Raw genomic sequence first — 25,230 nt, forward strand, 5'->3', positions numbered from 1 at the left:
ACTCTTAAAAAAAAAAAGTTACTGTCTCCCAAGTCAAAACATGCAACCCTAAGTCCCTATCCTTAAATTATTACATTTCCTGTGGGGCTAGTGTCTGGATACCCATCCAGAGCCACACCTCTTCTGCCGCCTGCACAGCCCAGGAGGCAGTATTCCTCAGCCTTAATCATCCCTGGGCCAGGTGCAGGCACCTGGAAACCACCCCCGTATCTTAAAGCCTACAGAAATGATTCAACGGGCCAGTCCTACGCTGTGCACCCTGCGCTGCCTCGCCTTTCCTGCAGAACCCAATACAGGCTCTGGCCTGGACTTCACCTTCGCTCCTGTCTTCTGCTACCTGAGACAAATCTGGTGTGTCCACTGTGACCCTTCATGGCATTCGGTGACCCTTCTCTAGGACCTGTGAGTATACTACACTTTGTTTTCTTGAGCCTCTCCCGTGTCTTCTCTTGTGGCTACATCTGACTGACCATTATATGAGAGAGTACAGAATCTAGGACAGATCCATTTTGCTGTCATTTCTGCTCTCCTTGCGGTCTTAGGCATAATTCTGAATTGCCTTTTATGAATTCAAGTTCTACCACAAGAAAGGCAACAGACTAGGACCACACAGGAACATGTAGTCATGAAATGTGAGAAGGTGAAGAACAAAACACTCTGACCATGCCAGAAAACAGATGAGGTACCTGGGACAGACAACTAAGAACTGTTGAACAAGTCAATAAAGTGCGCAGACCTAACCCACCAGACCCGACTGCCTGGTGAGTCATAAAACTCAACCCTTTGGGGACCCCAAACCTCTGTAGCCTCCGCCACCTTTGGCAGAGAACCTCTAACCTGCTTTATTAAAAAGACTGAGGCTACAGCTATACCACATTTGCTTCCAAGGCCTCAATCTTTTTAATAACGTAGATGTACATATTCTCTGCCAGACGTGAGAGAGGTAAAAAAAAAAAAAAAAAAGGAAAAGTGAAGGAGGCTGTCTCTGCATCTCACCTCTCAGCCTTCACTCAAGTCTCAGTTTTAGAAAGGATGCAGTACCACTCCTAGGTTTTAAAGTGTGCCTACGGCCCACCTACACCTAAGCATTTGTTAAAGATGCAGCCCAGAATGCTGAATCAGAGTCATTGAGACAGGGTTCAGGCGTCACAGTGTGGACAGGCTCCTCCAGCAATTCCAGTATAGTCACAACACGAGACCTGGCGCCCCCATCTTCATGCTCCATTCCCGATCCTCTCCCTACCAGCTTGAGGGCCTTGTCTTTCTGGCTCCTCCGAGCTCCTCACCACTTCCAGGCTGTTTTCTCCACTAGTGCCTTGTACCCAACATCCATAACTCATTTTTTTTTTTAAAGTAAGAAATACCTTTGTTTGGCCCTCTTGCTCCCTCACTATGCTCTCTCTTAATTACTGTCAAAATTCACGCCGAACCCCCTCCCCTCATGTACTCCTCACCACCGCAGCAGTGTTTCTCATGCTGAAGCACAGACTTTTTTTTAACAGTTGCTGAGTAAAAGGCAGGTGAGATCATCAAATGAACTTAAAAAATGCTGCCCAGTATCTCCCATGCACTTGGGAGATTAAAACCCTTTGGCATAGTAACAGACTCTAAGAAGATCCATGGTACACAAAACAATTTACTTTTGTTTCATCCAGAACTCTTTTTTTGTAGAACATTTATACTCAGTTTGGGAATACTGTTTAATTTGAAATTTTTTTCTCTCTCAACTCCGACCACCTCCATGAGATGCCCAAGACTGAGACTTCCCTCAACTTATCCACAGGCACTTCAGGGAAGGAAAGTACATTTCGCTTTTTAATCTCCCATCAGAATCCAGTATGATGGTTTACACAGTAGGTACTCCATGAATAGACAAGTAAATTAAAAAGTATTAGTAATTTAACCAGTCCTTTTAAATTTAGTCATTTACACACTGGTAACAGTCTCCTGGACGATTCACATATTCTCAAAAGAGAAAAATCTAAAACACAAACACAGTAAATTTAGAATCATAACTCTTACCTCGGAGTCTGGACATTACAGTGGTAAATGTATTCTGTCACAGTATCATCTTCAAACATTGAAGAATACTTCCGTTTGAAATCAGGCCTTAAACGTTGTACTAGACTTAAACCTATTTAATAGGAAATGAATGTTTTAAATTATATATATGTTTTAAGTTATAATTAATTTATAGAACATTATAGAAGGCTTTAGTGTTTGCTGGTACAATGAGTATTATATGCCATATTATACATATATTTTGGAGATTGAACCCAGGACCTCGTGCATACTAAGTACGTACTCTACCACTGAGTTGTACCCTCCCTATACATGTATTCAAATATGTATTTTAGGTGGAAAAAAGCACATATCCTAGAAGCTGCTCTCAAGTTCCCTAAGGAAAGATCAAAATAACAATGAAAGGCTGTCACATGGTGATGTACAAGCGTGCTTTAGGAGCTCAAAAACAGTTACCTGAGCCTTGTTTTTGTAGGAAAATAAATTCCATCAAAGATGACAGATGAACAGAGCAGCTCATACATAGAATTAACTTACTGCATTCTTGCACCATTACAACATGAGTATCCAAACGAAGTGAACTGGAGTATCAATAATCTTTCTGTGGGAAATGAATTCAGAGTTTCTGCTTGGGACACCAGCTACACTCCCTGTGAAAGAAGGCCATCCACAGTGGTTCCCACGGTCCCACCCCTGAGGTGAGAGGCAGGGCCAAGGCCCACAGAGGAAAGAGGATGAAGAACAGGAACCTTTGTCTGGTCTCTGTTTTCCCTCCTGGGGCCCAAGGACTGGTCAATTACTGCCCATTACTCTAGCAAGGGCTTCTTCTCTACGGGCCCAGCTTTCCATCCCTGAAGGAGTTATCCAGCCCCGTCAAGACTTCACAGGCCGCAGCAGCAACCCTACATCACCCTCACCACCACGAGCAGGCAGTGATGGGAGATGGCGACGTGGCTTTAAAGATCCCTCCTAGGCATCCTCCCTCCCCCACCATTACCTCCTGATTTCCTTTCATACTTTACTTTTCCCATAATTGCTACCTGTGTAACTGTGACCAAGCAAAATACACTTATATTTCAGGGCTATAAAGCTCCTAAGCAGTTCATCAAATAAGGCCAGGGACCTAAGGAGTGGCTCTACTAGGGGGTGAAAAGAGGTAATCTCTTCGTGCACTGAGTGAGTGTAGTGTGGTCACCAAGTTGGTCCCTGTGCCGTCTTCCCACTCCTGCAGTGCCACTGCTCTCCACACCCCAAAGGGATAGCTCTAGGGCAAGGAAGGGCCAGGCCAGGCAGACGGCCGCAGAATCTAGTCATCTACGCAGCAGTTATTTCCACTCCCTCACCCTCCCACCATGCTTCTTTCCTTTTCCTGCTAACAAAACCTGACTTCTGTGTATCAAGGAGGCAGCAACATGCCCAGGAAAGCAGGCCTCTCACTCTAGCCCCTGAGAACAAACGATGACTGATCAGTCACAGCAATTTCTTCTTCTCTGCTGGTAGAAGAACTAGGGGTGGACAGAGACACAGGGGGGAAATCTGTGGAGGCTTCCAAGGAAGACTTACTTCCCTGACAAAGCATCATGGAGAGAAGGACCATTTTCTGTGCTTTCCTTTCTTCTTGCTCAGAGTGCTGCTTTGTGAGATGATGCTTCCTGCCATAGCAACCACTGAACAACTGTGACATAAAAGGTCAAGGGAATCACAGACAGAGAATCAAACCCCAGCATCAAGGAGCCAGCTTCTAAAACAATGCTGAAATCGCCTGCCTCCAGATTGCTTGTTGAGGAAATAATAAAAGGCCTTATGGTTTAAACTGCTTAGATCTTCAGTTACTTTCAGCTAAAAGCACTCCTAACTGACAAGCTGTAAGAGGGAAAGGCAGAGGTCCAGACCATCACCATCAACAAGGGAAGGAAATCCCCTGGGCTATGGGGCTGACAGAGGAGCTGAGAGTCAAATGAACTTAAATCAGAGACTAAACTCAAAATATGACCGGAAACAGAAATCAGGAGTCTCCAAATCTCTGTGGAAAAGGATGACTTTATCTTCTGCGCACTCTGACATTATAAGGCAAGAAAGGGTGATGGTAACTGTTATCCTCTGGCTGTCGATCAGGTCAGGCTTTATGATTTGCCAGCCGGGTAGGTATCATCACTGGCCAAAGGTGCCCCAGCAGGTCACTTCCTCCCACACCCTGGGCTAGAGGATAAACTTCCTCAAGATACTCTGCTTGCTTGGCTTTTTTTCACAATGTTTAAGGTTGCCTACCCTAATCCTTAGCATTTCCCACCTTCTCTGCTTGCTAATTGTCTGTAATGTTTATAAGACACAGACTCCTCTTGGAGTCTAGTTTCATTCATCTTTCTGCATGGACTGGTACTTTTTAGAGGAGGAGGAGGAAAAAAAGTAAGGTTCCGGATTTTTTTGTTTGTTTTTAAGATTTGAACTAACAGAGGTGATCAGCAAATACTCCTCTACTACTATCTATAAATGGTTTGCTTTCCTAGGATATGGATACAAGCACTCACCAAAGGGTCCTGCAATCCTGAGGCCAGCTAAAGGGTTAAAGGGAGTCAGTGCTGCTCCCAAGGCTCTGATCCAAACTGGAACTGGTCTCTCTTGATCAGCAAGGTCTGGTCGCTCAGGAAAACCCCAAGGCTCCACTAAGATAAGATGACTAACCCTGTTGAGGAAAGAACAGAACAGCTCATTTGGCAAATTCACCCCAGGACTATAGAGAACTTGTACATGATTTATAAAGTCAAGGTAGAATGAACCACCTTTAAAAACCTTACATTAAAGAGAAAAAACGTTACATCATGCTCTTGTTATTCGTAAAATGATGAGATTTGGTGGGATTTGAGGTGTGTGGTAGAAACTGGGCTTCACTTTTACTCTACCTAAAGGTGGATAATAACGGATGTGTGAAAGGGTATATGCTAATTGCAGTTATTCTTGAGAAACAAGAAAAGACAGTGTGTGTTGTTGTTTAAGTTACACTCTGGCAGATGATACAGACCACTGACCACTCAGAAAAATCCAACGGTTCCATGTATCTCAAGACTGAACCTGCAGAAATGACTGGAGATTAATATTACACTCATAAAATAGATTCAGACACCAACAATAGATGCTTATGAACCAAATCATTCTAAAAATTTAAGAGGTATTAGGGCTTTAGATGGATTTGAAAAGACTTTGAATGAACTCTTCACAAACATGAAGATAATGTAACAATATGGGCTGAAAATATACCCCCTAGTTTGGGATTCCAGTTTGGTGAATGGGAACACATTCGCCCTATCCATAACACCATGATATACTGGCATTAGATTCTGTTCTGAATCCTTTCCTAATTTTCTTCCTTACTGATCAAAGAGATAGAAAACCTTCGGTCCAAACTCATATAAAATTGTTCCTTACCATTAATAATTTTAATTTTTTCATCTTACAAAACATCTTTCTGATGAGGGAAATCCAGAACCACCTCCTTGTGGTTGCCTCACGCTACCACACATCACAGAGATCTTAAACAAAACATGAATCTCCTGACACAAGATGATATTCAATGGTAGCTGAAATAGCCAACCAATGCCAGTAAAAATCTCCCAAGGATGAACTGACACTGATTCTAAAGTCCCTTTCCTAAGTTATAACCAAAATAGAAAGGTAAAGAAATCAGAACATGGGATTAGATAGCTATTATCCTCGATATAAAATGTTTTATTATTTTTATCAGCACAGATAAGATGAGTTAGTAATGAGGCCTTTGCTTTGACTGCATTTTCTCAAACAGCTTCAGAGCACAGAGCTCCACAGACCCTTGGAGAATACCCAGCCCAATCTTTCACCTCACAGATGAGAAGAAAGCTGAGCTGCTTTATGTGACTCGCTCCAGGACCTAAAGCTAGATAATACAGAACTAGGGCTAAAACCCTTCTTTCCCACCTCCAGTATACTAACAGATGCCAACAAGCCATCGGCAGAATACAGGCCAAGCGACATAAAGCATAAGTAAAGGTAAAGCTTAACTCTTACCAACTCTAGACCAGTCCTAACACTACACTCTAAATTTCACAGCATCAAGAAGATTTGTAGGATGTAACTACAAATCTGTGTAGAGATATGTCATATGTGAGATCCATATACCTGGAGTGCCTTCACTGCTTAATAGTTTTATAAGACTACTTTCTAGCAGTGCACAGAAAGGGGGATGAAAATGAATTTTTTTTGTTGTATTTTTAATGGCAGAGATAGTTATCCCTGACATTCTGACTACCTCCTAATTCCTCCTATGACAACCTACAGTGCGAACTGGGGGCGGGAGGGACGCACACACCAGAGGCATGAGTGGAATTAATGAAAGCAGCAAAGATTGATTGGTTTGGGAAAACAGCCAGTATTATTTACTATTGACTTACCTAAAGAGAAAAATAAGCTCTTTATTAAAACATACTCTACCTGAAAAGATGATTAAATTTTGTTACAAATGTGTTAAGGGATATCACCCAGTCTGCTCTAGGGGCAGGAAAGTCTCATCTGTCTCTAGTTAAGTGGCTGTATTGTTTTTGCCTTAGTTTTGGCTTGCCTTGTTTACTATGGATCTTCGAAATTTTAACAGGTTATGCAAAGTATATGGACTAGAGCAGATCATTTTTTTTTTGAAAGGGAGTAAACTGCCTCAACATTTGTTCAATTCTGTGTCCTCAGCCTGGCACATGGTAGACAGATGCTCAGCAAACATCTGGAGTGTTGTACTTTTCCAGCTTCCTTTTGGTCCTTGTCTATAAGGACATTAAGGTCTAGCTAAACTCTTACGGTGACCCAGACCACACCCTCTAACATCCCATAGAGGGAAGCCTGCTGGGATTGTTAGTTCACATCTAGGCTTAAGGTATGGGACTAGCCAGATAGTGTACATGAGTCATCCTATCAGATATCTTTATCAAGAATCTGAGGCTGATGCAAACTACAGGAAAAACAAAGAATCAGCAAAACAGGAACAAGAAAACAGTCCATCAGTTTTGAAACATAAAGAAACATTCTTCTCCAGGTGAGCCATTAGAGTAGGTTGTGAGTGTGATGATGGTGTGCAGATTACAGCCTACAGGGACAAAGATGTAGATAACACCTGCTCCAACAATGCTGGGAGAGCTGAGTCTAAATGCTAACAAGGGTATATAAACCTGACTTTCACAAGATTAAAAGTTAGCCACCAGTCAGAAATAATACAACAAGAACAACCAGATTCAGAACTAAAACGCACAAAGAAGCCTACAGAACCTCCTATGGAACACAGAAAGGAGAAGGAAAAGGACCAGAGAGAACTCAAGTCAGTGCACAAATGAGGCATTCTCAAGATGAAGTTAGTCCCAGGTATTTCCCATTGGCTCCAAGCCACTGCAGGGAGAATGGGGCACAGAGCAATAAATACCTCCAACTTCAAGCCTTCCTTTTCAAGAAGGGCTCATAAAAAATGCTCAGCCCAGCTCTGCATAGTAAGGAGATACAGTCAGGCAAGGTCAAAAGTGAGATGATCTGAGAACCTTTTAGTGGAGAAGTAAAGACCAGCTGTAACCTATTCTTTTGTAACCTGGAACAGATCTCTTTCCTAACACTTTCTAAGTTAATACAAGTTTTCATAGTGTCCTTTCCCTTAGTCCATAACAAATACCTATAAAACACAGAGAGTCTCTATATCGGGCCCTGAGCATCAGAGGCCAACAGGAAAGGAAAATTAAAAGAAAAACTGAGCAAATGGATGAAAGAAAGGAGATGGCATCTTGGCTGTTACTGCCGGCTTACCCTCCTCTGCCTCTGCTCCCACCTTAGGTGACCAGACACTGCTCGATGAAGATTTTACAGAATGGAAGCCCAAGATACCTCCCACGGTGGTCCTGTTTGTGATGCAGCACGTTAATCTACAAGTAAAATTACAGTTGACATCTCTAATTATGACACATCAAGGTAAGAGAACTGAAATGAAATAAGGTCATTTTGGGGCAAAGAATGTGGGGTCTGTGCCTCCATTTGGAGTCATCAATCCCTCAATTCATTAACTTCTCTGCCCACCAGTCACACAGCCCCCATGTCATTCAAAATATGTTGCTATTCTCTTTTATAGGTTTTAAATGGTCATTCCCTTCTGAATCACTGAAGCCCCTATTTCTTTGGAACATTTCCTAACTGTAAATAAAAATCTCACCAACTGACCTAAGCAGTAAGTAGACAGTCATGAAGGGTCAGGATTCTAAGACAGGGTTTCGTGACCAGAGTCTAGCCCACAGAGTCCCATGTCACTTCTCCAGGGACTAACTACCACAAGACAGACATAATAAACACCAGATAGGAAACAGAGGAAGCTCAACCCCCACAAAGAGCACTGTTGCGTTAAACCAGAAGAGTAATCTTCTCATTCTTTCCCCACAAATACAGCTAGGTGTCTATCCCTGAGAGCAGGACTCAATAAAAGACAGTAATTCCAAAAACCCAAGAAGAAGAATATTTGGACTTCTTTTGAAAGCACACATCTGCCAGTTGACAAGACCGTTTTATTGTCTAGCACAGTAAGACTGTGAATGCTCCAGAAAAGAATCACCTATAAATGCTGAAGTTTAGGTGAAGAATCTGTAGAGATACAGCTGGCTGTTCCTGAGGAAGATGACCTCAGGGACACAGGGCTGCTGCTCCATACCTCAAATTCTGGGTCAACAGCACACCTGGAGTTATGCAACGAGGAGCCTGACAGGTGCACATATGAGCTTTAAAAATGACCATCATTTCATTCACAGATTTCAACATCCATGTCAGTTGCAATTTTGGATTAGTCCATTAGTCCAATGGAAAAATACGTAGGCAACAAAAAAAAATTGATCTCTTTATTTCTTTCCAGAAGATAAACAACAAAAATAAGCTTTTCTTCTATTTTCTTAGCACTCAAATATGACCTCCCCTTAGATTAGCAACATAAGTAACAAGAAAGAGCATAAGATAATAAGGTAAAGAAAGGAGGAGATGCTACAAAGATTCTGAAGCAAACACTCATTAATTCGGTGACTCTTAAAAATAATTCTATAGCAATAAGGCACAGTATAATAGAAAACCCTATACGATATCCTATGTAGGCGTATTTTCTATAGTTTAGAGGTGAGGAAACTAAAATTTAGAGATTAAGTGATTTGCTCTAAGCCATAAAGACAGCACCAGTGCCTACATCTTCTCATTTCTAAACTTCTGGTTTCCTACTACAGCTTACTAAAACCTGGAAGAGGTTAGAAAATGCCTGCTGGATCCACAAGTCTAATGATAATAATAACAACAGTAAACAATAATACCACAACAATTTTTACTTGTGGCTTAAATTACATACATTCTACGTTTAACAAATAGAAAGTCTTTTCAAGCCTATGTGTTGCATATATAATAGGAAAACCTGACATCATTATTTCTGCCACTAAAGTGGCCATTGGTTGTGGCTGTTTGGTCTACAGGGCCCTTTAAGAGAATGTCTGTATTATAAAGCTCAACATCAACCATCACCAAAGATAGGAACTGGAAACTAGCACTTGAGTGCCTCTTCTGTCACCACTACTTACCTTGATGGGTACTTCAGTGAGTAAGCAGCAGCCAGGAACCCACCCAGGTTGTGTCCAAGCAAGATCACTTTCTCCAATCCCAGGGCACATCTCCACTCTTCAACGGATTCCACAAACTGATTCTCTACTTCTTCTGCATCACTGTCAAATCTGGGTCTACTACTGCGTCCAAAGCCCAGCAGGTCAAAAGCATAGACAGGTCTGTTGGTGCAAAGATCTCCAAAATTCAGTGCCCAGAGTCCCAGACCTCCTCCAAAACCATGGAGGAGGACAAGTGGAGTCTTATTTGAAATAGTATGAGAGAGCTTCAGTGTCCATATTTTATTTCCATTAGATATACGAACAGGTCCTTTTTTGTATGTGCAGGGGACACCTAATGGAAACATAAAGGTGAAATTCTGCTTAGCTTCACTACTTCTGAGAAGGCGAGTATTCTAAGAGCAATTAGAAACCATTCAGTATCCATTTACATGGTTTTCACCTTTATTATGTGAGCCCTAAGAAAAAAAAAAAGACATTTGATTGAAGCACGTAATTCTCAATTACCGTATTTTACATCTTAGTGAGAAGATCTATCTTAGACAAGTCTCAAGTACCTGTGGCCTAGGTCTTAAAAAGTCATCATGAATTTAGGGAAGGATTGCCAGTATATGTATTATATATGTTAACTGAAATCTTAAGTCATTATAAAGTTACTGAAAAAGGTGGCAGGGTATGGCAGGAACTCCTCAGCATCAGATGCCAGGTAGTCTGAGTTCAAATCCAACAATCTCTCTAAAAAAAGCAAATAATCACAATTTTGTGGATAAAACTTCTTATATGCCTTCAATGCTACAGGATGAAATACTTTAAATCTCCCCCAAAACTGACTAAAGATGAAACTAATTTGAAATTCATTTACATTAAATCATCAAATCAACAGCTATACTTTAGGTATATATTTCTTAATTATTTGTGCATATTCATCTGGAGTTTCTTCCCTTTAACAAAAGAAATAATCTCAGGTTTTGTACCCATATAGTGAGAAGGGGAAAGCCAGCATTTGTTCAGGGTATTAACGAAGCCCATGCCACCGGAGTGAGGGGAACTGCCACCAGTTTAGAAAAGGGGCTGGTCCAGTATTAGCCAAACCACATCTGCATTTTGAACACAGATGTCTGCCTATTTCCATAAAAGCCATCTGTAGCCTCTATTAAAGAGCTCCCCACACTGTATTAGCTGTTTGCTTCCATGTCTGATATTGGAGCAGGGGCCAGTTCTCACTCCTATTTGCTACCCTAGAACCTAGCAGTAGGAAATCAATATGTTTATTAAAGGCACGAATTGAGCATCTAGCACCCTTTTAAATCTCCTGACAGAATTTTTCCATTTAGTAAACCACAATGACAACTTTCCCAGTTCTGTAGAGAACACGATGGCTCAAGTACACAGAGCAGAAATTCACTTTCATGTTAAAAATCTATGTATGATGGCTAATTGTCCCCTTCTATGGATATGTCCACAGTTCTGGTCACTTAACTCCTGAATCATTCAAATGCTCAAACAACAAAATTCATTTGTGGTTGAGAGGATGAAAAACAGGTGTGGACAAACATCCGCACACATATACACAATAATCACACATGTGAACTGCACCACTTAATCTCTTCCTGTAAACAAAATTGCACAGTAAACATTACTGCTTGTGAAGATATGCCCACAGATACCTGGGAATACTCTGACAGCACAAGGGTGGGTAAATTACAGTGCTCACAGTGAACAAAAAAAAGGGTTTCCACACTACTATAGATGTAGACTTAAAGAATCTTAGAATATTAGAACCAGAAGAAATTCTAAGGATCATCCCACCCACTCATTTTACAGGCAGAAACCAGGAAGCTGAGAAAGGCGACTTGCCCAAGATCCTGTAACCCAGTGCCGAGACCAGGTTACTTGGTTATAGCTCACTAAGTGTTCCACTATACCAAGGCTGCTGGCTCTGGAACACCCAGAGCCCGTTTTCAAAGCACAGTCTGGGGTCCGCTGGTGAGCCCCTGAGACCCTTTCAGGAGGTCTTCCAAGATCAAAACTATTTTCATAACAATCTAAGACTTATTTGCCTCTTCACTCTCATTCTCTGATGGTTATACAGCGGAGTTTTCCAGAGATCACAAGATAAGTGATTAGCAACAGTCTGACTGCAGATACAGATATGAGAGTCCAGCTGCCTTATGTGAAGCCAGACATTAAAGAGATTTGTAAACTTGTAAACAAGGTTACTCTTCTCACTAGATTTCTGTTTAGGAAAAGGAGTTATTTTTAGAAAACATGTTATTTATTTTAACCTGTAATGGGTTTATTACTATAGTTTTAAAATAAATCAATAAATTAACATTTAAAATTATTCAGTTTTAACTTTTAACATGGTAAATATTGATAACTATAGCCTATAAACAAACCTCCTCGGGGGTACTTCCTAATTTAAGAGTGTAACAGGGATCCAAGACCAAAAAGTTTGAGACCCCCGTCTTCTTCCCACGTTTATGCGCTTGCCGATGACATGAAAAAAGAAAAAAGTTCTTCTGCCAACAACTAACACATCACAGAATCTCATCTACAGTTTGAAGGCAATGATATATATTGAACCTATTTTAGTAAACAGGTCAGTTAACTTACAAGAAGAAAATCTTACGTTTTAAAATTTTCTCTTCAGCTTCTTTAAGGTGTGATGTTGATGTAGGGCACCACGTGGGAAGCCAACCAGTTAGCCAGCCCGACCTAGAGTGTCAGAAACAAAATACAAGTGAGTGTGTTTATCCTTTTCTCAACTCCCACTGTTACACAGGGAGAAAAGCAGAAACGAAAATTTACCCTCTGTATGATAAGGAACTGTCTGTATGTGACAAATTCACCTACTAGGTACAAAGCATGGTGATAAAGTACTGGACTACAAATAGTCACCTTCGGACTAAGACCCTCCTACAAGGTCCATCTTACCTGCATGGATAGTCAGATTCCACATCATCAATGGGCAGAACAAGAAAAGACAAAAAAGGTATTCCCCTACCCCACTGCAAGACAGCCTATTATCAGAGTGGAAGTCCAAAAAAGTTAAAGATCATGAGTAGGGTAATTTCAATGGTAGGTTCACCTATGATGAGGGCTGAGAGAAGAGAAATCTTACAAAAACAGGAGATATTTTAAAACATAGCTTCAATTCTCATGGTTAATAGTAGAAGAGACCCCTAAAAGAAATGCAGAGGACAGGCCCACGTACAATCTAACTAGCACGAATCGGCTAACTGTAAAAAGAAAGCTTTGGATTCCAACAAACAGGAGACGGTAAGAATGACCCAGGCATCTGGCAGAAGACAGCTGAACAAAGAGAGCAAGGAAGCAGGCCTCACGTAGCAGGAGAGGAAAGGCAGGTGGAGGCTGGAACTGACACACTTTGCCCGTAGCCAGTAACAGGTCAACTCCTGGCCTACAGCAGACCACGTGTGACAATCTGAGGTAACATAGGACATCGGCAGTCATCTGACAGGCTCAGCATGTGGCCAGTACCGCTTAAAGTGACAGCTTTCCCATGGAAGAGAAAATGAATTAGAGAAGGAAGAGAGACCAACTACTGCAGACTCCAGATGAGAGGTTAAGAGCCAGAACGAAGGCTTTGGCAATAGGGATGGAGAGACAAGAAGATGAGGAAGACTTTAAAATAAAACAAGCTAAAGGTACAAATGACAACCAGAAGATGAGTAAGTTCTGGAGGTCTAATGCACAGCACAGTGGTTACAGTCAACAGTACTGTATTATAGACTTCAAAACTGCTAAGAGACTAGATCTTAAATGTTCTCACCACAGCAAAAGAGATAATTATGTGATGTGATAGAGGTATTAATTAAAGCTAAGGTGGAAATCATACTGCAATATACAAATGTATAAATCAACACATTGTATACCTTAAGCTTACACATGTTATATGTTAATTATATCTCAATTTAAAAAATAAATATAGCAAAAGAAATTTAATGGAAGAAACAGGTGACTCAACAACTGTAAAACACAAGAGAATTAATTCACCCACAAGTATTTATAGGGCACTTGATGTCTATGAATAAGTATTATAATCACTGGGGACATACCAGTTACCAACAGAGGTAACAGTGATGAATTCTCCCTGAAGGGGTCAGGAAGGAAGTTGCTTTTAGACCAGATCCTCATAGATAAATAGGGTATTTCAAAAGGTGGATTGTGTGGTTCAGGAGGGAAGGAAGGGTGTGAGCATGTGCACATAAGGAATTACATACCTGTGTGGTGACACAACAGGTTTCCAATGGCTACTGTAACAAATTATCACCAAAGTGGTGGCTTAAAGCAGCAGAAATGTATTCTGTCACAGTTCTGGAGACCTGGTGTCTGGAATCAGCATCACTGAGCTGAAATCCAGGTGTCAGGAGGGCCACACTCCCAACAGAGGCTTTAGGGGAAACCCCTTTCTTGGTGTCTTCTGGGTTCTGGGGGCTGCTGGCACTCCTCACCCGGTGGCAGCACCGAGTTATCTGTGCCCCTTGACACTGCCTTCTCTCTTCTGTGTGTCTTCTAAAGCATGAAGTGTGTTCCAAGATAAGAGATGTAGAAACATTCAATAAACAGTAGGTGATATTGTACTGAGGACAGCAATAACAATGATTCACTAACACTTAGGTGCCATAAAAGTTTTATGTAAGGTTCAGGGGGAGTTCAAAGATAAGGACTGACAAAGAATCACCCTTTTCCATCACTCCTGGCCTCGAAGGTAAGGCTGCTTCTAGGTGACCTACAATGGGAAACTCAGCCTTGCTCCAGCCTTTACTTGACACTAATATCACTTTTGTCATTTCTTATTCTCTCTGGGGTCTAGACACACAATATTCCCTGGCCCTGAATCTCCTCAGAATATACCTCCCCACTTCCTTCCAGGATCATTACACCTCTTATCAGCCTCAGATTAGGTCTTATTTCCCCTCTGCCCACATACCCAAAGAGCATTAGATCAAGGAAGCAGGATGGCACCCTGTACTCAAGCTTTATTTTCTTAGTTCTGAAGTCATGTTATAAAGTTCATACTTACTCATCAGTATCCTCAACCAACTATCAGAACCTTGAAGGTAAGGGCTCACTGCATTCTCAGTTTCCATACCAATACCTAGCATATTAATGTGCACTCATGATATGAATGAATGAAGTTTTTGCTTCACCTGAAGTGTACTGGTTGCAATGAACTGCAAGAGGATGATAGGGAAGTTCTCCATCTTAACAGACAATTGGATTACACAGGTGGATGCATATGTCAAAATCCAGCAAATGAACACAAAACACACACTTAAGCATTTCATCATAATAAAATTTGCACACAAAGTAAAACAGGTTGGATTTGATAACTGGTTACAAAGAAGGTATAATAGAAGATTCCCAGGTTTCTGTCTGAGGTGCTACTAATAACAACAGATAACACATGAATACAAATAGATGTGAACAAACAAATGTGCTAGATTCTGGATGGGCTGATCCAGTATCCACCGTTTTCTAAGCTTTGGAGGCTCTACGTTTCCCTTCCCTGTGGAATTTCTCTGGGCATTATGTATAACAGGCGCTCAACAAATAAATTTTGCTGGATGATTAAATCACTCACAATCCAAGATAGTCTCAGTCCAGGCTATACCCATTTCAAGATGTGAAAACTGAGGCTCAGGAATGTTAAGCACCAGGTCCAAGAGTATACAGCTAGTGACATAAGTAGAGGTCTGAGCTGAATTCTAAGTGACTTCAAAACTATTTTTTCTCAGGTGATTACCTTCCTTAAAATGTCTGAGGAGCCATCATTACCTACAGAATGAAGTCACATTCATTAAACCTACAGAGAAGATGCTTTACGATCCATCCACAGCTTACCCTCTCCCCACCCTGTCTTTGGTACACTACTTTTTCAGTACTTCACAACTCCCAAAATGTCATGTTATTTTATGCCTCTACGGCTTTGCACAGCTATCCCTCTACTCAGAATACCTTGCCTTTTCTGAGATGCTGCCCCTGATCCTGATGCCAAGGTCACTGGTCACTCCTCTGGCAACTGTTACAGATACAGTTACCACTGCCATGGTTATTCGTTGACATATGTATCTGCCCTACTGCACTCTGAGCACAATGAATGCTAAACCCATGTTAAAAGTCATTCTTACCTTGCCAGTGCCAAACACACTAACTGGCTGGTTGGCCATATGAGTGCTTGATAATTGTGTTTGTGACATAAAGGCTTCGGTCATAAGAAACACCAAAAATGGATGAGGGAAGGTAAATGAAATTCATTTCTATAGGCAAAGTACCACTGGCCCATTATTAGGAGACAGGATATGTGCAAGGCAAGGACCTGAATCCCCCAAAACAAAACAGAAAAACTAACAAATGTCAATGCAAAGAGGTGAATCAAGAAAAGGGTAATCAACAGAATGAACAATTTAGGAAGGTGATCAGAAGCATAGTAACCCACACTTTTTCATGTATATATAGCTTTCATATATATATATAGCTTTTTATCTGCTAGTCAACTTTCTTCTTGTCTCTTTATCTTTAAATATAAAAACTTCCTGGTAAGTTCCATACCATTCATGTATGCATGTGTACACACACACGCATGTGTGCACGTGCACAGGATTAAAGGACAGGACTTCAAGCAGAGCAGATGAATTTGGTCAGGTGTTCATGGCATGGGGGTTATACTATGGAGATACTCAAGATGGAAGACCCTGATCTCATCTCCTCTCACAGACACTAAATCTACAGCTACATATGGAACGGTTTCCTCTGATAAAAATCTAAAAACTAGCAGAGTGAGCCCTTTACATTAGGCAAACCAGAGAGAAATCATATCAAAGCAGGTAGGAAAGGCTGAGACACCATTCACCATAAACCCCACAATCGGGAGGGAACTCAAAACCCAGAGCTTCTCCTCCAAGAGCAAAGGGCTTGTAATCTATATGTGGCACCCCGACTTTTAAGGCTGGCACCTGAAACATTAGCCCCCAAAATGTCTGGCTTTGAAGACCATGGGTCTTATGTCCACAAAACACACAGGGTTCTGGCAAACCGAGGATTGGCTCTTAAAGGGCCTGTGTGCAGACTCACGTGCACCAGGCTGCACAGAAGCAGCCCTCTGAAAGCACCCAGACTTTATGTGAAAGAGACTCATTTCCTAATTTTAAGGCCAAACGGTAAGGGGCCTGCTGGGATGCTCTCCAGGAATGGGCACCATCTTTCTGCTCTCCCTTCGCAGTGCTCCAGAGAGCCAGTGTATCTCCCAAAGGGGAGATTCTATACATGTTCAGTGACCCAGTTTTTATGTTTGTGACCCAGAGGGCACTCCTTAATTGCCTGGCCCTGGCAGTCATGGGTGCTTGTATTCCTGGGTCCCATGGGACTGTAACAATCAGAGAGACAGGTTTTGGCAGACAACCACTCCCAGGACACTGCACAGTTGACTGAAACAGACCCCAAGTCCCTCTGAGAAAGAGGCTCATTTATTTGCTCAGGAGCTTTGGCCTGAGAGGCAGGCTTCTGGTTTGGCACACAGAGACTACAGAGGTGCTCTCATGGAAGAGAGGCTGGGGAATGCCATCTTTGCACTCACCCTCTGCCTTGCTATAGCTCATCCGTATCTCCCAGGAAGGAGCTTGTACACTGGTCTGGAGCCATGATTTGTCTGACTGCTGATGCCTGAGGGATTAGCTTCCAGTCAGCCTGAATCTAAGCACTGACCGAGACCCTCCCCTTTGGAACACTAGTCTTGGCACATCCTCAACTACTGAGAGCTACTGAAAATAAACTAAGCTTCTTAGACAATCATAAAGGTTTGAAAGACAACCAAGAGCCAGGGCAGCGTTAAACAATAAGGTTCATCTCCTATCGCCAATGCTTTAAATTGGGGGAGGTGGCTGTTTTTCATCTAATGCATAGAAACCAACACGGAGAATCAAGCAAAGTGAAGAAAGAGAAGGGTATGTTTCAAATGAAATAATATGATAAAACCTCAGAAAAATACCTTAATGAAATGAAGATAAGCAATTTACCTGATAAAGAGTTCAAAGTAATGGTCATAAAGATGCTCACTGAATTTGAGAGAAGAATGAACACAGTGAGAACTTCAACAAAGAGACAGAAAATATAAGAGAGTTCCACAGAGAAATCACAGAACTGAAGAATATAATAACTGAACTCAAAAATACCCTAGATGGGTTTAACATCAGACTAGATGAAACAGAAAAAATGATCAGTGAGCTCAGAGACAGTGCAGAGAACTTCACCCAAATAGAGCAGCAAAAAGAAAAATGAATAAAAAAAAAAATTAAGGGATTTACATAAGACAACATCAAGCTAAGTAACATTTACTTTATAAGGGTCCCAGAAAAACGAGAGAGAGAGAGCGTGAGCAAGCATGGAACAGAAAACTTACTTGAAAAAATAATGGCTGAAAACTTTCCTGACCTGGGAAAAGAAACAGACACCCAGATCCAGAAAGCCCAGAGAGTTCCAAATAAGATGAACCTAGAGAGATCCACACTAAGACACATTAAAATTAAAATACCAAAAGTTAAAACAAGGAGGGAATCTTAAAAAAGCAGTGAGAGAAAAACAACTTGTTACATACAGAGACCTCATAAGTCAACTAGCTAATTTTTCAGCAGAAACTCCAAGACCAAAGGGAGTGGCATAATATACTAAAAGTGATAAAAGAAAAAATTTTCCAACCAAGAATACTCTATTCAGCAAAGTTATTCAGAAGCAAATGAGAGATAAAGAGGTTACCATGCAAGCAAAAGCTAAAAGTATTTACTTCTTTAAACTGAAAGAATGCACTACTTACTGATAAGAAAACATATGAAAGTATAAATCTCACTGGTAAATGTAAAAATACACTAATGGTAACTGATTAATCACTTCTAAAGCTAGTATGAAGATCAAAAGACAAAAGTAGAAAAGTCTCAAGTAAACAACCTAACTTTACCCTCAAGGAACTAGAAAAGGAAGGAATAAAGTCCAAAGTTAGTAGAGGGTAAGAAATAACAAAGATTGGAACAGAAATAAATGAAAGACTGAAGGAAAAAAAAAAAGATACGAAAAGATTAGTGAAACCAAGAGCTGGTTCTTTGAAAAGATAAACAAAATTGACAAATCTTTAGTTGGACTTACTCAAAATCAGAAATGAAAGCAGTGACATTACAACTGATTCCACAGAAATACAAAGAATCACAATAGAACTATTATGAACAATTATACACCAACAAACTGGACAACCTAGAGTAAATGGATAAATTCCTAGAAATATAGCACCTTCCAAGACTGAATCATGAAGAAATAAAAATCTGAATAGAATGATTACTAGTAAGGATACTGAATTAGTAATTTTAAGACTCCCTACAAACAAAAGTATGAGACCAGACAACTTCAATGATCAATTCAACCAAACATTCAGAGAAAAATTAATACCAATCCTTCTCAACTATTCGAAAATACAGAAAAAGAGGGAACATTTCTAAACTCATTTTACAAGGCCAACATTACCTTGATACCAAAACAGACAAGGATACCACACACACACAAATAGAGAATTATAGGTCAATATCACTGATGGAGATAGATGCCAAACTCCTGAACAAAACATATGCAAACTGAATTAAATAATACATAAAAAAGATCATACACCATGATCAAATGAGATTTATTCCAAAGATGCGAGAATGGTTCAACATCCACAAATCAATGTGATACATCACATTAATAAAATGAAGGATAAAAGACATATGACAAAATTCATCATCCATTTAACATAAAACTCTCAACAAAATGGGTATAGAGGGAATATATCTCAACATAATAAAGGTCATATATGACAAACCCATAGCCAACATCATACCTAATGGTGAAGACCTGAGTTTCCTCTAAGATCAGGAACAAAGCAAGGATGCCCACTATTACCACTTTAATTGAACATAGTATTAGAAGTCCTAACCAGAGCAATTAAGTAAGAAAAAGAAATAAAAGGCATCCAAATTGGAACTGAAGAAGCAGAGCTGCCAGTATTGGCAGATGACATAGTGCTATATACAGAAAACAATAAAGACTCCACCAAAAAAACCTGTTAGAACTAAAAAATGAATTCAGCAAAGTTGCAGTATACAAAAATCAATGTACAGAAACCTGTTTCAGTTCTATACACTAATAAATTATCAGAAAAAGAAATTCAGAAAACAATCTCATTTACAATTGCATCAAAAAGAACAAAATACCTAGGAACAAATTTAATTAAGCAGGTTAAAAGTCCTGTACACTAAAAACTATAAGACACTGATGAAAGAAACTGAAGAAGACAAAGAAATGGTAAGCTATTCCATGCTTATAGATTCTAAGAATTAATATTGTTAAAATTTCCGTATTACCCAAAGCAATCTACAGATTCAGTGCAATCCGTATCAAAATCCCAATGCCATTTTTTTCACGAAAACAGAACAGATAATCCTAAAATTTGTATGGAACCACAAAAGACTCTGAATAGCCAAAGCAATCTTAAGGAAGAAGAACAAAGCTGGAGGCATAACACTTCTTATTCCAAACTATATTACAAATCTATAGTAATTAAAACAGTAATTGTATTGGCATAAAACACAAATAGATCAATGCAACAGAACAGAGAGCCCAGAAATAAACCCACACATGTATAATCAATCAATTTACAACAATGGAGCCAAGAATATACAATGGGGAAAGGGTGGTCTCTTCCATAAATGGTGTTGGAAAAACTGGACAGAAACATGCAAAAGAATGAAACTCTACCACTATCTTACATCACTCAAAATGGATTAAATACTAGAATCTAAGATCTGAAAGCATAAAACTAGAAGAAACGATATAGGCGGTAAGCTCCTTGACGCAGGCCTTGCTGATGATATTTCGAATCTGATACCAAAAGCAAAGGCAACAAAAGCAAACATAAACAAGTGGGACTACAGTAACTAAAAAGCTTCTGCACAGCAAAGGAAACTATCAACATCTCCCATTTCTACTGAACAGGAGAAAATATTCACAAATCATAAATTTGGTAAGAGATTAATATCAAATATATATAAAGAACTCACACAACTCAACAGCAAAAGAAAGTCCAATTGAAAAATGAGCAGAGGATTTGCACAGACTCTTTGACCAAGATGACATTCAGATGGTCAACAGCCACATAAAAAGATGGTCAACATCACTAACATCAGGGAAATGCAAATCAAAACCACAACAAGGTATCCCTTCACACTGGTCAGAGTGGCTATTATCAAAAAGATAAGAAGTAACAAGAGTTAGGATGTGGAGAAAAGGGAACTCCTGCACACTGTTGGTGGGAATATAAATTGGGGCAGCCACTAGGGAACACAGTATGGAGGTTCCTCAAAAGTTGGAACTACCATATGATCCAGCAATTACACTTCTGGATATTTATCTGAAAAAAACCAAAAATACTAACTTGAAAAGATATATGCACCCTCATGTTCACTGAAGCCTTATTTACAGTGTCCAAGATATGAAAACAATCTAAGTGCCCATCAACAAATCAATATGTAAAGAAAATGTGGTGTATATATATAATGGAATATTATTCACCCATAAAAAGAACGAAATCTTGCCATTTGCACAACACTGATGGACCTAGAGGGTATTATGCTAAGTGAAATAAGTCAGACAGAGAAAGATGAATTTGTATGATCTCACTTATATGTGGAATACATAATAATAACAATGATAAACTCATAGATACAGAGAACAAATTGGTGGTTGCCAGAGGCAGAGGTTGGAGAGTAGGCAAAATGGTGAAGGGGGTCAAAAGGTACAAACTTCAAGTTATAAAATAAATAAGTCATGAGGATGTCATGTACAGCATGGCAATGATAGTTAATAAGAAATATTACATATTTGAAAGTTGCTAAGAGAGTAAGTCTAAAAAGTTCTCATCACCAGAAAAAGAAAATTCTGTACTATGCATGGTGATGGCTGTAACTAGACTTACTATGATGATCATTTCACAATATATAAAAATATCAAATCATGATGTTATACACCTGAAACTAATATAATGGTGTATGTCAATTATACCTCAATTTAAAAAAAAAAGAATGTTGGAACAGAAGATCCCTAATGAGGCTCTACTCTAATGTTCTCTGCTGCCAGTTTCAAATCTTCTCAATTAACAGGAGATAAGACCACTAGGCATCTCCCACAAATGTTACCTATAACTTATTATCAAGGTATAAACACAACAGAAAATGTCACGAATATTAGTCTTTGTAAATATATAAACATATTTACAAATTATCAAGGAAAAACAATTCAAGGCTTCAGCAATGAATTTTTCAATTTACTCTATTTTTCAATTGTTGAAAACAATAGTTAACAGGCAATTAAAAGAAAAGAATCTCATAATCTTTGGAGTTCTTATAAACTAAGCTCTTTTGTTCTTGACCCAAAATGGTCATCAGTGTTTATGTTTGGCCAGAAATACATGAACTAGTACCAAGAGTAAGTTACAACTGGATCTCATTAATTTTCCTAGAGAAATATCCTTCAAATAATAGCACAGTTCTTTGCCACAGAGAATTAGAGGTCAGTACGAAAAAAAGAAAAAAAAAAAAAAAAGAAAATTAAAACGAAGTGAACTATAATCTACTATTGCTCCCACTCACATCATAGACATGCTGGGGCAAAGAAAACACAAATATAGTCTTTACTTCAGTCTTTTAAAAAATTACATTAAAAAAAAAATTCAGTCTCAGAATACTTCCTATGTATAAGGCACCAGAGTTTAAAACATTTTATACCAGCCAGGAATATAGGAATCATGTCTACCTCCACCTATTTACCACTCATCACAAAACCAACTTTCAAAGGATAGGACTGTCTTGTCCATGCATTTTGCCTCCTAGTGATGGGCTTAACTCAAAGAGAAGGGGCAAAATAATGCTTTTATGTTTGCAAGTCCATTGCATTACATTAAAAATTCAAATGTGGGGCGGATATAGCTCAAGTGCTAGAGCACATGCTTAATTAGCATGCAGGAAGTCCTGGGTTCAATCCCCAGTTCTGCCTCTAAAAATAAATAAATAAATAAATAAACAAACAAACAAACAAACTTAATTACCTCCCCCTACCTAAAGTAAATAGGAATAAAATAAAATTTTAACTGACTATAACTAAATTTAAAAAAAATTCAGATTCTTTAACCACAAGAGGCACCAATACTCTCGATTTTTATAGCAGCTTTTTCATCAAAGCAGATAATTTTTTTAAATGGGGTTTTTCTAAAGTATATTTAAACTGTAAAAATCTACATTTAAAAAAACATAGTAAAATATTTTATTTTCACTCTCAATGGAACTGTAAAGATACTTCTCTTCCATTCAGTCCCCATAATGTTTCTGTCTAAACAATTTTTGCCTTAACTAGATGATAATGTTTTATATATACTGCCTTCTACTTCTTAGAGATACTCTACAGTATTGAGTGTTATGCACATAATAGGCTCAAAGGAACATTTTTTTTTTAAAGAGTGAAAGTGAGGGGTCTATCTTTCCCCTCCTTTAGGTGGCCACTCTTTGTTCATGAGTTCGCATACCTTATCTTGCCACCTCTACTGCTTCAATTCTCGAAAACACCCATCCAACCTCACTTCCTGTCTTCAGGGTAAAATGACCTCATCTTAAAAGAAACCCTCTGTCCCTTCCACAAGATCTCCTATGTCCTTCAGTGCTGTTCTGCATTTCTAGGCTTAGCGTGTAGAAGGCTGCACCTAAGGGCATGAGGCTGGAGCTAAGGACACAGACTGAAGCTTGTCAGATATCCAGCCATACTTCTGAGGTAATAAAATCCAAAGTAAAAATTAAATTCACTGGGACTGTAATACAGTGAACATGATACAGGGCTGCCTCCTCAGAGCTTTGGAAAATAAATAGAAAAGCAAAAATTAACTTCTCTAATTTATTTAAACAGATAAACAATAAATACCATCATATACTGCTGAAGCCCTAAGTTCAGAAGAGATGAAAGTGTCAATCGCAATATAAAGACAAGTCATTCACTAAGGAACTTTATCTACCTAAGACAACAGGAAAGTTTACCAATGTGCACCAAAAGGTTTTCTACACAGCCCTATCAGTTGAGAACTGATCTTATTAGGAAGGCTGAGGGTCCAAGTCCTAAACCATCTAATCAAAAAACCAAATAATCTTGCTTTATAACCTGTAATAAATACAAAGAATCTTTTCAGTGAGCAGACTTTTGAGTAAGAATAGCTTTAAAAGACTATATTAAAGGTGGCAACATTAAAGAAAGCCAAACAAGGTATGCTTAACATATTAATAGCTTATTAACTCAAGAATCTAACGTTAAGCATCCTGAGTTTTAGAGATAAAACACTGAATTTTTCCCTTTAACTTTCTATGTAATATTTTTTAAAAAGAAAATATCATTAACATTGTACTTGTATCCTAGGCTATCAGCATTTAAATTTCCTGGTAAGCCCTGTTTTGTTCTCAAAGGCATTTGACTATCTATAGTATTACTAAACCTGAATTGCATAATCTGTAAATATTGTGAAATAGTGAAAGAGATTTCAAAGTATTGTGAAGAAAATATACAGAAGTTTGGTCAATTTCCACACACTCTTGGCCACTTAAATAACATTTCTAATTAGGTTATAAGTAAAGAGAATTTCATATGACAATTTTGTTTAAAATGGCCTCCATCCTTATACTTGGTACTGTCAAGAGAGAAAAATTATGTTATTACTGATCTCGATAAGCTACCCTAAGCACAATATTCTACCTTATTTAGAGAAACTATAAGGTTTTCACTTTATTATAAATATGCAAATTTATTAGATGTGTGATTATACATATTCCTCTGAAGTAATTCCTCAACCAATGAATGACTGAAAACTTCAAAAATGAAAATTGTAACACTTGGGCAAATAAAGACCTTCTCTCCTGGGAAATGAGTTCTTAAATCCTATTCCTGAAAAAGAGGAATAAAAAAAAAAAAGTGTCTCTCACACAATCATAATTTTAGTGAATAACATGGCATTTTATTTTAAATAAATGATACTAAAGTGATTCAAAATTATAATTAGGTCAATGACAACACATGCCCTCTAATATATTTTAACACATTAATTAGCACTCTTTTTTTTTCATTTCTAACCTGTAACTTTAAAAGGCCTAGAGTTGGAGAACTGGTGTTTCAGGCACAGCCACATGCTGCTAATATTTTCCCTCAATTGTCTCCTACCTTCTCTCACACAGTAAACAAGCCATTCTGGAATCAGATCCAGCATCATCAAACATATGTAATTAAAGAAGCTACATGTGTACTTTTAGATTTGCATTGTTTAACAAATCCAAGTGACATTTTGTGTTAGTTCCAAAATAAGTTCAGCCACTAGATAAAGAAAATAAAAACTAAAAATCCTGTCTCAAACTGAATAACAAGTTTTAATAAAATTATCTTTCTATACAATTCTCTTTTATGGTTCACAATCAGGAGTGAGGAATTACAGAACCACACAGTTAGA

General features: G+C 39.0%; 1 protein-coding gene across 2 annotated transcripts in view; it reads right to left on the reverse strand.

Moving 5' to 3' along the window:
* ABHD5 (abhydrolase domain containing 5, lysophosphatidic acid acyltransferase) overlaps positions 1-25,230 on the reverse strand; it is a 32,913-nt gene that overhangs the window by 2,427 nt on the left and 5,256 nt on the right. For both annotated transcript variants that reach the window (XM_014556428.2, XM_032459089.1), the window contains exons 2-5: positions 12,289-12,374; positions 9,618-9,990; positions 4,551-4,705; positions 2,023-2,134 (exon numbers count right to left, since the gene is read on the reverse strand). In XM_014556428.2, coding sequence (XP_014411914.1) covers positions 2,023-2,134; positions 4,551-4,705; positions 9,618-9,990; positions 12,289-12,374 — 726 coding nt within the window. The remainder of the gene's footprint in view (positions 1-2,022; positions 2,135-4,550; positions 4,706-9,617; positions 9,991-12,288; positions 12,375-25,230) is intronic.

Source organism: Camelus ferus, chromosome 17 (genome assembly GCF_009834535.1).
Source record: "Camelus ferus isolate YT-003-E chromosome 17, BCGSAC_Cfer_1.0, whole genome shotgun sequence".
Classification (NCBI taxonomy): Eukaryota; Metazoa; Chordata; class Mammalia; order Artiodactyla; family Camelidae; genus Camelus; species Camelus ferus.